Genomic DNA, 13,118 nt, shown 5'->3' with positions numbered 1-13,118 from the left:
GGTGATCCCCGCGTCTTACTCTTCCGCCATCTTCTCGCTCCCCCAACTTGTTATCTTTTTGAGCAAAGAACTGTTCTAGGTGCCTTTTACAGTCTTCCAAGGAATTGAAATTTTTTCCATTAAGAGAATTTTGTAAAGACCGAAGTAATCGGAAATCCAAAGGTACAATGCCTGGTGAATATGGTGGAGGAATCAGAACTCCCCAGCCAAGCTGTAACAGTTTTTGCCTGGTCATCAAAGAAACATGTGGTCTAGCATTGTCCTGATGGAAGATTATGAGTTTTCTGTTGACTAATTCCAGACCCTTTTCATTGAGCACTGCTTTCAGTTAGTCTAATTGGGAGCAGTACATGTTGGAATTAATTATCTAGTTTTCTGGAAGGAGCTCACAATAGAGGACTCCCTTCCGTTCCCACCATGTACACAACATCACCTTCTTTGGATGAAGACCAGCCTTTGGAGTGGTGGTGCTTCATTTCGCTTGCCCCACGATCTCTTCCATTCCACATTATTGTGCAGTATCGACGTTTCATCACCCACCACAATTTGTTTTAAAGACGGAGCGTTTTCATTACATTTAAAGAGAGAATTGCATGCGGAAATACAGTCAAGGTTTTTTTCACTTAACTTAGGTGGTACCCAAACAACAAAGCGTTGAATATAACCAAGCTAGTGCAGATGACTTTCAGCACTTGATTTGTACGTGTTGAGTGTGTTGGCTACCTCCTGGGTGGTATAACGTTGAGTTCTCAACGTCTCGATTTGATCGCCGTCAACTTCAACTGGTCTGCCTGACCACGGAGCATTGTCCAGCGAGAAATCTCCAGCACGAAACTTCACAGACCACTTTTGACACATTCGATCAGTCACAGCACCTGCTCCATACACTGCACAAATCTTTTTTTTGCGTTTCAGTTCCGTTCTTATGTTTCTTGAAATAATAAAGCATAATATTCCGAAAATGTTGCTTATTTTCTTTCATCTTCAATATTAAAATGGCTACACAAAAAGTTACCAATTTTGATAAGTGTTTTTCAGTGCACGCTGATATGACAGCTGTCACAATCTAACAGATCTGTTTCGAATGTAGTTAAAGACAGCTGAGTGCTACTAGAGCCATCTTGCGGTGGGGTGGGGGTGGGGGTGGGGGGGGCAGATGAACTTTTTGGCCAACCCAGTAACTCCAAAAGTGCTCCACCTTTGACTGTTCAGTAGTACGGCACAGTACAGGCATACCTGGCCCCAGGATTATTCCAGTGATTGTTGGTATTTGTAATGTTGACTCTATCATTCAAAAGAGGTTTAGAATGTCCAGGGAGTTCTAAGAACGTAGAGAAGCAGGCTACATTTTAGAAAAATAAGTAATGCCTAAATTTTTTATCTACCGCTCAGCTTTGTCCAATCTTAATATATTGCCGTATTTTTCATATCTTTTTAAAGAAATAAAATAGATATGTTTGGAGCCCTCTTCTATCCCCCTTTTTTCCCTCCTATGAATTGAACTGTCTTAAACTTGGTATTATGCCCATGAACATGTTTTGCTTGCTCTACAGATACAGATAGATAGATATACACATGCACATAGAGAGTACACAATAAGAAATAATCTTCTGAAGTTTTTATGGGAGTGGAGTCATACTGTACACATTTTCTGTTAATTATTGTTTACTCTATTTGGGATTTACGTTGGTGTCTCTTGTTATTCATTGTAACTATTATTTAGCATTCTATTGTCAAAATTACCACAGTTTAATTATTCACCTATTGATGGACCTTTATGTTTTTCCACTTTTTTGGGGATACTACATATAATGTTGCAATGAATATCCCTGTACGTATCTCCTTGTGAAGCAGGTCTCTAGGATATATTCATAAAGGTAGACCTAAAGGATCATAAGGGTTTACCCAACTTTAGCTTTACTATATATATTGCCAGGTTATAGACGACAGTGCTTGTACCAATTTCCCCTCTCACTAGCGGCATATGAGAATTCCTGTTGTTCCGTATTGTTGCCAATATTAGGTTCTGTCAGGTTCTTTTTCTGTTGTTTAAATATTGTTCATTTCATGAATGTGAAACTGTATCTCATATGGTTTTAATGTGCATGTCCCTAATCTGTAATTTACTTAAGCATAGTTTATGGTTATGGTTCATTTGGGTTGCTTTTACCATATTTCTCATCCTATTTTCTATTAGTTGTTTATCTTTTGATTATTGAGCTATAGGAGTTTCTTCTGAACACTAATCCTTTGTCAGATACGAGTTTCAAATACCTTGTCTCAGTCTGTGACGTATCTTTATAGTGTTTTTATTATATAGAAGTTTTTTATTTAAACAGAACAAAATATATCAGTCTTTTCTTTTATGGCTCCTGCTTTTACGTTAAATTCTTCCTTACCATGGGGGTCATAGATATTTACTTATAAAAATTAAAAATTTTCACTTCCTGTTAATTCACTTGGAGTTTATTTTTGGTTGTGATGTGAGATATGGACCTCCATTGTCCTCCTTGTAGATTCCTGTTTACACCAGTATCGCTGAAGGATCCTTCCTTTTCCCACTGGCAGCTGCTACCTCACATCTGTCACAGTTCAAATGTCCACGTGTGCTTGGGTCTCTTTCTAAGGTTTTTGTTCCATTGGTCTGTTTGTACCTCTAGCAATACCGTACTGCCTTAATTTTGATATCTGGCAAGGTGAATCACGCCCACCTCATGTCCACACAGCAGCCGCTACCCCCTGTTCCCCCTGTTACTGATGTCCTTCAGGAGTATCCCGGCTGTCTTGGCCCTTTGCTTTTTCATATAAAATTTATATGGAATTTAAAGTTTTTTAAAAATCCTTTTGGGTTATTGATATTGTATTTATGAGTTAATTTGAATATACCTAATTTTAAAATAAAAATGTTTGGGTGCTTAAGAGAATAAATTCCTAGTTTTTTGTAAAAATTAGTTGTCAGAAACAGCCAGTTCTTCAACAGTTCTGAATATTCAAGGTTTTATTACATTTAAGTAAAGAAAAGCACACCACTGAAAATGTTCATTCAGATATTGGGGTAGTTCATAAAATTAAAGCATCTTTAGTTCTTCATTATTCTTGCTAACTTTTTCAGTTATCAATATTTATTGATTACTTGTTTCATACAGTATCTACTACATAATGTAACAGTGGTTTGAAAATCCCAACAGCCAGTGGTAGGGAAGTTTTCTTCTATGATATTTTTGAGTGCACTGTATATGATATAATTCACACTTCATAGATGTACCTCAATACTGGAGGAAAATATTCTCCATGTTGGCTTTGTATTATGTCAGATAGCCTATGCTTTTAAAATTTATCTCAAAAACTCTACCTAGTGTTCATAGATAATGAATGGATTACTTGCTAAAATTCCTTTGTGTCCTTGTGCAGAGACTTACAGCCAGTACAGGAAGCAAGCAGCGTAGTCGCCTTTCCGTCATGGCCCAGTACCTCTGCGATGTTCAGCACATCCTGACGATTCCAGGTCAGGCTTTCATCCCCAAACCAGAGGTGAGTTTCTGTTTGTTTTAGTGTACCAGAATTAGGATTTTAATTGTAATCTTTGCTCCTGTGAGGATATGTCATAGGAAATTATCTCTAGAATCTGATCTCATGTGCAAAGCGTGCCATACCTTTTTCTTCACCTCTCCTAAATGAGAACCATAAACATCACAGTATGAATAGTTCTTATTCGAATTTTTCTTCTCCTTCTATAGTATGACCAAATGTCTAGGTTTATCCATGTTGCCCTGGTGGTGCTACTGTCATTATTATTATCCCCTTTTACCCTTAAAGGTATCCCAGTATTTAAGATGAGTTATATGGTCACCCAATATTCAAAAAAAGAAATCAGTGTTTCTTTGTGATTTCTGGTGGAGACTTCTAAGTAAAGTTACATCAGACATTATTTATCTGTTTATTTTTATTGAAATATATTTAACATTGTATAAATTTAAGGTATACAACATGTTAACTTGGTACATTTATATATTGTAATATAGTTGCCGTTGTAGTAATAATTGGCACCTCTATCTTATTACATAATTATCCTTTTTAATAGTTGGAATAATTAAGTTCTAGTCTCTTAGCAAGTTTGATTATAATACAATATTGTTTATATTAACTGTACTGTGCATTATATCTGTAGGGTTTATTTACGACTCCTTGTAAGTTTGTACCTTTAAACAGCTTCCTGTCCCCCACCTCCCCTGGTAACCACCATTTCACAAGTCTGGCTTTTTAAAATTCCACGTGTAAGTGATAACATACAGTACTCGTCTTTGTGTCTGACTTATCTCACGTAGCATAATGTGCTCAAGGTCCATCTGTGTTGTCACAGATTGTTGTGTTGTCAGGTTGTCCTCCTTTCTTATGACTGAATAATATTCCATAATATATATATATATATAAAATATACACCACATTTTCTTTATCCATTCATCTATCGATGGACATTTAGGTTAGCTTCCATATCTGGCTATTGTAAATAATGCTGCAGTGAATACAGAGGTGCATGTATCTTTTTGAGTTAGTGGTTTCATTTTCTTTACATAAATACGCAGAAGTTGAATTGCTGGATCATATGGTAGATCTGTTTTTAATTTTGCGGGGAAACTCCATACCATTTTCCGTAGTGGCTGCACCAACTTACATTCCCACCAGCAGTGCACAAGGGTTCCCTTTTCTCCACATCCTCACCAGCACTTACGTCTTATCTTCTTGATAGCCATTCTGACAGGTGTGAGGTGATATCTCATTGTGGTTTTCATTAGTATTTCCCTGATGATTAGTGATGTCGAGCATTTTTTCATGTACCTGTTGGCCATTGGGTTATCTTCTTTGGGAAAAAAGTCTGTTTAGCTTTTCTACCCATCTTTTAATCAGATTATTTGGGGTTTTGTTGTTGTTATTGAGTAGTAGGAATTCTTTTTATATTTTGGGTATTAACTCCTTATCCAGTATATGATTTGTAAAAATTTTTTCTCATTCTGTAGTTTTTTCATTTTGTGAATTGTTACTTTTGCTATGCAGAAGCTCTTAAGTTTGTGGTCCCTTCTGTTGATTTTTGCTTTTGTTCTATGTACTTTTGTAGTTATATCCAAAAAAAATAATTGCCAGGACCAAGTGGAGGAGTTTACTTCCTACTGTTTTTTCTGGGAATTGTGTAGTGTCAGGTCTTGTGTTTAAGTGTTTGATCCTAGAAAGGAGTACAATTTCACTGTGTTTATCTGGTTTTCCCAACACCATTCATTGAAGAAACTATCTTTTCCCCATTGGGTGCTCTTGGCTCCCTTGTCAAATATTAGTTGATCATATAAGCAAGGGTTTAATTCTGGGCTCTCTATCCTGTTCATTGGTCTATGTGTCTGTTTTTGTGCCAGTAACATACTGTTTTTTGTTTTGTTCTGTTTTGTTTTTACTGTAGCTTTGTAGTATAGTTTGTAATTGGGAAGTATGATATCTCAGAAAGTGTGATACCTCCAGCTTTGTTTTTTTCCTCAGTATTGAGGAAACATCTATTTGGCTATTCAGGGACATCTGTGGTTCCATACAAATTTTAGAATTCTTTTTTCTATTTCTGTAAAGAATGCCATTGGTATTTTCATGGGGATTGCATTGAATCTATAGATGACTTTGGGTAGGATGGACATTGTAATAATACTAATTTTTCAAATCCATGAATATAAGATGTCTTTCCATTTGTGTTTTCTTTGATATCTTTCAGCAAAGTCTTGCAGTTTTCACTGTACAGATCTTTAACTTCCTTGATTAAATTTATTCCTAAGTATTTTATTGTTTTTGATGCTATTGTGAATGGATAGTTTTATTTCTTTTCAGATGTTTCATCCTTAGTATATAGAAATGCAGTTGATTTTTGTGTCTTGCAACTTTACTGAAATTGTTGATTACTTGCAAGAGTTTTTTGGTTGAGTCTTTGGGATTTTCTATGTACAAAATCATATCATCTGCAAATAGTGACAGTTTTACTCCTTTCCCAATATGGATGCCTTTTCTTTGTCTTGTCTAATCACTCTAGCTAGGACTTCCAGTACTCTTAAATAAATAAGAGTGGTGATAGTGGGTATCCTTGTCTTGTTCCTAATCTTAGAGGAAAAGCTTTCAGGTTTTCTCCACTGAGTATAATGTTAGCTGTGCATTTGTTGTTTGTGGTCTTTATTATGTGGAACTATGTTCCTTCTATACCCAATCTACTGAAAGTTTTCATCAGGAAGGGATGTTGTAATTGTCAAATGCTTTTTCTGCATCTCGTAAGGTGATCATGTGATTTTTATCTTTCATTTTATTAGTGTGATGTATTACATTTATTGATTTGTGTATGTTGAACCATCCTTATATCTCAGGGATAAATCCCACTTGGTCATGGTGTATGTCCTTTTTATGTGTTCTTGAATTTGGCTTACTAATATTTTGTTGAGAATTTTTGCATCTGTATTCATTAGGGGTATTGGTCTATAGTTTCCTTGTGGTATTCTTATCTCGCTTTGGTTTCAAAGTAATGCTGGCCTCATAGAATGAGTTTGGAAGTATTCCCTCCTCTGTTTTTGGAAGAGTTTGAGAGGATTGGTGTTAATTCTTCTTTGAGGTAGAATTTTCAAGTGAAGCCATCTGGTCCTGGGGTTTTCTGTTTTGGGAGGGTTTTGATTACTGATTCAACCTCTTTGCTCACTATTGGTCTGTTGAGATTTTCTGTTTCTTCGTGATTCAGTCTTGATAGGTTGTGTGTTTGTAAGAACTTATCCATTTCCTCTAGGTTGTCTAATTTGTTGGCATTTAGTTTTTCCTAATAGTCTCGTATGGTTCTATGTATTTCTGTAGTCTCAGTTGTAATGTCTCCTTTTTCATTTCTATTGTTATTTATTTGAGTCTTCTCTTTTTATCTTAGTCTGGCTAAAGGTTTGTCAATTTTTTTTAATCTTTTCAAAGAACCAGCTTTTGGTTTTGTTGATTCCTTCTGTTGTTTTTCTGTGCTTCATTTCATTTATTTCCACTCTGATCTTTATTATTTCCTTTCTTCTGCTAACTTTGTTCTTTTTCTAATTCCTCAAGGTATAAAGTTAGGTTATTTGAGATATTTCTGATTTCTTACTATATGCATTTATTGCTGTGAACTTCTCAGAACTGCTTTTGCTGCATTCCGTAGGTTTTAATATGTTGTATTTTCATTTGTTATTTGAGATAATTTTTTATTTCTCTCGATTTCTTCTTTGACCCATTGGTTGTTCAGAAGTGTGTTTAGTTTCCACATATTTTTAGATTTTCCAGCTTTCCTCTTGCTGATTTCTAGTTTTATACCATTGTGGTCAGAAAAGATAGTTGGTGTGATTTTCATCTTCTTTAATTTTCTGAGATTTGGTTCATGCCCTATCATATGATCTATACTTGAAAATGTTCCATGTGCACTCGAGAAGAATGTGTATTTTGCTACTGTTGTGTGGAATGTTCTTTATATGTTTAAGTCCATTTGTTCTAGAGTATGGTTTCCAACATTTCCTTGTTGATTTTCTGTCTGGATGATCTATCCATTGCTGACAGTGGCATATTATTGCATTGTTGTCTATTTCTCCCTTTGGATATGTTAGTACAGTAAGTCCCCTACATACAAATGAGTTCCATTCCGAGAGTGTGTTCTTAAGTCCAGTTTTTCCGAAGTCCAACAAAGCCTAGGTAACCAACTAACACAATCGGCTCTATAGTACCGTACTGTAATAGGTTTATAATACTTTTCACACAAATAATACATTTAAAAACCCACAAAAAATTTTTAAAAACACTTTTAATCTTACAGTACAGTACCTTGAAAAGTACAGTAGTACAACACAACAGCTGGCACACAGGGGCACGTTCGCATATTTGAAAGTTCGCAACTTGAAGGTTTATATGTACGGGACTTACTGTATTTGCTTAATATGTTTCAGTGCTCCAATGTTGAGTGTACTACATATATTTACAATTATTATATCAATATCTTCAAGATGTATTGACCCTTTTATTATTACATAACAACCTGTTTGTCTCTTGTTATCATTTTTTGGCTTGAAGTCTATTTTGTCTGATACGAGTGTGGCTCTACCCACTTTCTTTTGGTTTCCACTTCCATTCCTTCACTTTGAGCCTGTGTGTGTCTTTCGAGCTGAAATGAGCTTCCTGTAGGCAGCAATACAGTTGGGTTTTGTTTTTTTAATCCATGCAGTCATTGTGTACCTTTTGATTGGTGAATGCAGTCCATTTATATTTAGAGTGATTATTGACATACAAGGATTTACTGCTGCCATCTTACCATTTTCCTTCTGGTTGTTTTGTATCACCATTGTTTCTTTTTGCCTCTCTGTTTCTGTCTACCTTTCTGATGTGGTGGGTTTCCATGGTCATTTGCTCAGTCTTCCCTTTTTTTTTTATCTTTCATGACTCTACTCTAGAGTTTGGCTTTGTGGTTGCCATGTGGCTTATGTAAAACATCTCAGAAACAAAACACTTCTTTCTAAGCTGATAGCACCTTATCTTTGTCTATAAAGTTTCCACCCTTTCACTCTTCCTCTTTTATATCTTTGATATCTCACTTTTTATGCTGTGGATTCACAGAGAAATTGTAATAGCTGTAGTTATCCTTAATATTCTTTTCCTTAAGCCTTTATGCTATAATTGTGGTTAACACACCATTCTAAGATAAAGTTTTCTAATTCTGTTTTTCACCTTTGCAAGAGTATTGTGTATTTTCAGTTGCTTTTATGTCATTATTAGTGTCTTTATTTTAGCTTGAAGAATTCATTTCAGCATTTCTTGCAAGGCACGTCTAGTGGTGAACTCCTTCAGTTTTTGTTTGTCTGGGAAAGCCTTTATTTGTTCATTATACTTGAAGGATAACTTTGCTGGGTAAAGTATTCTTGGCTGGCAGTTTTTATCTTTCAACACTTTGAATATGTCATTCCATCCTCTCCTGGCCTGTAGTGTTTCTGCTGAGAAATCTGCTGATAGCCTAGTGGCGGTTCCTTTGTAGGTTACTTTCCTATTTTTTTCCCCCTGGCCGCCTGTAAGATTCTTTCTCTATCACTGATTTTTGACAGTTTCATTATAATGTATCTTAGGTAAGGTCTTTTTGCATTGAGGTGATAGGGTATTCTATTAGCTTCTTGGACATGTATGCTTAATTCTTTCCCCAGGTTTGAGAAGTTCTCAGCAATTATTTCTCTAAATACATTCTCTGCTCTCTTCTCCTTTAGGAAGACCGATTATTCTTATTTTTGTTTTTCTTATCATATCTGATAGCTCTGCTAGGATTTCTTCACCTTTTAAAAACCTTAGTTCTCACTCCTGAGTCATTTCTAAATTCCTGTCTTCCAAGTTGCTAATTCTTTCTTCAGTCTGATCTGCCCTATTTCTTAAGCTCTCTAATGTGTTTTTCATATCATTCATTGAATTCTTCAGCTCCAGAATTTGGTTCTTTTTTAAAATTTCAATCTCTCTGGTAAAGAACTCCTTCTGTTTACTCATTTTATTCCTGAGTTCATCAAATTGCCTTTCTGAGTTTACTCATAGCTCATTGAATTTCATCATAACAGCTATTTTGAATTCTTTGTAAGTTAGATTACAATATTCTGTGCCTTTTTTTTTTTTTTTTTTTTTTTTTGCGGTATGCGGGCCTCTCACTGTTGAGGCCTCTCCTGTTGCGGAGCACAGGCTCCGGACGCGCAGGCTCAGTGGCCATGGCCCACGGGCCCAGCCGCTCAGCGGTATGTGGGATCCTCCCGGACTGGGGCACAAACCCGTATCCCCTGCATCGGCAGGCGGACTCTCAACCACTGCGCCACCAGGGAAGCCCTATTCTGTGCCTTTGAGTTTAGTTACTGGAGAATTATCATTTCTTTTTGTGAATACCATATTACCAGTTTTTCATCGTGTTTGATGAATTGTGTCTCTGCCCTCTCATTTGAAGTAGCACACTTAGTTTTACTTTTGTTAAAAAAAGACTGGCAAGTAGAAACCCTTCTTTTGTTTTCCAGAAGGTGGCGCTATAGCTCAAGTTTTTGGTTTCTCTTTACCTGATCTGGCTTTGGGGCTGTACTCTGAAGGGGGTGTTTTAAAAAAAAAAAAAAAAAAAAAAAAAGTTCGGTAGAAAAAGTCAGTGGCAGAGCGGCAGAAGGTTTGGGCTTAGCACCTGAGGCTCTGAGTGCTCACAGCCCAGTAGGGACAGTCCTCGAGTGGGGGTCCTCCCAGAGGTCCATGGCAGACCCCTTGCTGAAATCCCAAGGCAGACAGCAGAGAACAGCACCTTCCATGCACTCTGTTATTCCTGTCTGCCTCTTTCCCTTTCCTCTCCCTCGTCCCAGTCATGGAGGTCCCGCCTCAGAAATCCAGATGCTGTCGGAGAGAAGCAGGTCCATCTAGTTGTGATCTGTGCAGCCGGGAGGTCGGTTACTCGCCCCTTTCTCTTTCCACCTCCTCTGTGAGGGAGGTCACCACTGTCCTGGTGAAAGCCCAGCACGTTGCTGTGTTGCTCTAGGGAGGGAGGGGGACTCACTCCTGAGTTCCTCCTTCTCACCTCCGCGCTTGTCTTTATCCCGCTCTGGTGGCGTGCCTGGTTCTCCCTCTGTCTGGCTGGACCTCCGTAAGTTCTCTGTCTCCCTGAGTGTCTGCTGTGGTTTCCAGTTGCCAGTTTCACTTCCCCCCCACCACCCCCATCAAGGTGCTGGGTGTGGGGCAGGCTCACTGCCGTCCTGGGGTCCACAGCCCCCTTCCCGGTCCTGTCTGTCTACTTCCTGAAACACAGGTGGGTGGAAATCCCCTGGGTGGTCCGGTGTAATGTGCAGAGGCACTTTTTTCTGTTCGGTTATGAATGATGAATTGTATATAAAAGGGGAGAGAAAAAGAGACAACTCGTGCTGCCAGGATGCTGATGTCACTTTAAAGATCCGAACATTTTATATTTATCATGATTTTTTCCCCCACTTTTTTGAGAGACCTTGTTTTGACAGTATTACTTATGATCAGTCATCTGTGGAAGAATAGTTGGATATTAAACTAGACTCTGACTATTATATGCTAATCACAGAAGAGTAAGTGCTAATTACAGAAACCAGGCTTCTCTGACAAAAGTACAAATCAGTAAGCCAGTGTCTAGATTAGCAAAAGCACTACTGGATGAGTTACTACAGGACATGTGCTATAAAAACTTATTTATTTCTTCATTGAAGATATACTGGGCCCCAGCCGCCTGAAAAGCCCTAGCTAGACAGAGAGGGGGTGGTGACAGGAGTGGGGGCCCAGTCAGACATCTGCCTTCTGGGAGTGTACAGTTAGTGAGGAACAGATGTCTTCTTGCTGAAACTCTCAACTCTAACGTCTTGCAAAGTTTCCCTTACATTATTTGACATTCACTAATATAAGTAGATATTGTGAAAAAATTATGTGGTTTTTAGATTTAGGTAGACGTAAGTTATAGATTTAGAATGGAGCCCCTGACCAATAGCGTTTGACCTGTTTGTACAAATTGAACCATGATCTGAGGCATCTCCATGGCCTTTGCTGCCACCTTCCACGTCCTCTGCCATGTTGTCGACCACAGTTAGCCACGCTTTCAGGTGACTTTAGGAATCCAGTCCATCTTCCACTTTTATAAGAGACTTAATTGTCAGCTTTTTCTAAATAAAGGTCAGTATTACCTCCCTTCAGCATCTCAAGCTTTCAGATATTGTAAATGACTTCTTCCAAAATAACAGATCGTATTAGATCCTAGACAGAACTTAATGATTGGAGATACAGATCATGATCAGATTTAACACAGTGGTGCTCTCAGAGATTTTTTAAATCCTAGCATAGGTGGCCATTGTAATGAAGAAAACCAAGTCGCCGTATAGCCTTCTCTCTTCTCATAGTGCATATATATGTGTATATAACGTTTTCAATAGTATAAGAGCCAGTTATATCAGAAACCACTATCTTTACTTTTTAGGCTTTTAAAGTTATGGTGATTGCTGTAATCCAGAATCTTTAGACATCTAAATTTTACCAGGGGTTTCGAAGGGTAGATATTAGAATATTTTTAGTGGAAAGTTTCTAACTCTTTTAGTTACCTAGTTGAGAGTAATTGATGGTGTTTAGAGGTTATTGTCAACTTTATCTTTGATTTAGGCATAAGATCCACATATAGTTAAAGTACTTTTCCTCCAGGATTAAGGTCTTATGAAACTATTATTTGTTAAAAAGCTAGCTATGTCTTTGATTCTCTTTTTATTGAGGATGTTTGCTTTTTGGCAAATTAAACATACTCATAGCAATTTTCTGTATGTGCTTTTCATCATGTTGTAAATACTACATGCAGAGGATTTATTTTTAATCTAGGAAAGCAGTTTTCAAAGAGGAGAGAGAATGTGTTATGATAAAGGAAAACAATAAATCAAATGATTAAATTTTAGTTGTAAAAGAATATGCTGCTGCTCTCTAGTTTTACCATGTAAGGGCAAATCAGGAATGCTCTGAGGAGAGCCAGAAAATATTTGACGGATAGTTACATTGAGCAAATTTTTTAAAATTCATTTTCTTAAGTAAGAAAGGGGAAGAGTTCATACAGAGATGATAAAAATAACAGTACAAGGGTGTCCCTCTGGCTAAACCCTTTTAAACGCAAGCAGAGAAAGTCATAAACATAACACAGGTAAAATATGCTCAGAAAAAATTTACTAAAATTCAATGCTTATTCTCAACCAAAACTCTAAGAATAGATATGGAGAATTTCCTGTGTGATATAACAAGAAGGGCTTATTTATAACCATCTTAGGATTTTTCCTGTGAGAATCGGTTAACCCTTCTAATTATCAGTCTTTAAATTAACTAACTTCATCAAGCTTTAATGGCAGAACTCTCACTGCTGTGGAGCTATTATAGCTACACCCTGCTCTAAGTAGTTGAGCTCAGTTCTTGCCAAATTCTTCCCTCTCATTAACTTCTCTAGCCCAGTCCCCAAAGTTTGAACCCCAAATTCTTTTCTATTTACAGAAAACACAGCCTCTTAGGTTCTTAAAATTATACTAACTGGTCTACTCTCGTGTTTCTTAAAGTACTAGAGTTTGTAGTATATGGAT

General features: G+C 37.1%; 1 protein-coding gene across 1 annotated transcript in view; it reads left to right on the top strand.

Moving 5' to 3' along the window:
* TFB1M (transcription factor B1, mitochondrial) overlaps window positions 1-13,118 on the top strand; it is a 68,843-nt gene that overhangs the window by 31,237 nt on the left and 24,488 nt on the right. The window contains exon 5 of the mRNA XM_059083735.2: window positions 3,412-3,531. Within this exon, the coding sequence (XP_058939718.1) occupies window positions 3,412-3,531 (120 nt within the window). The remainder of the gene's footprint in view (window positions 1-3,411; window positions 3,532-13,118) is intronic.

Source organism: Kogia breviceps, chromosome 13, assembly GCF_026419965.1.
Source record: "Kogia breviceps isolate mKogBre1 chromosome 13, mKogBre1 haplotype 1, whole genome shotgun sequence".
NCBI lineage: Eukaryota > Metazoa > Chordata > Mammalia > Artiodactyla > Physeteridae > Kogia > Kogia breviceps.
This window is presented reverse-complemented; position numbering and strand designations above follow the sequence as displayed.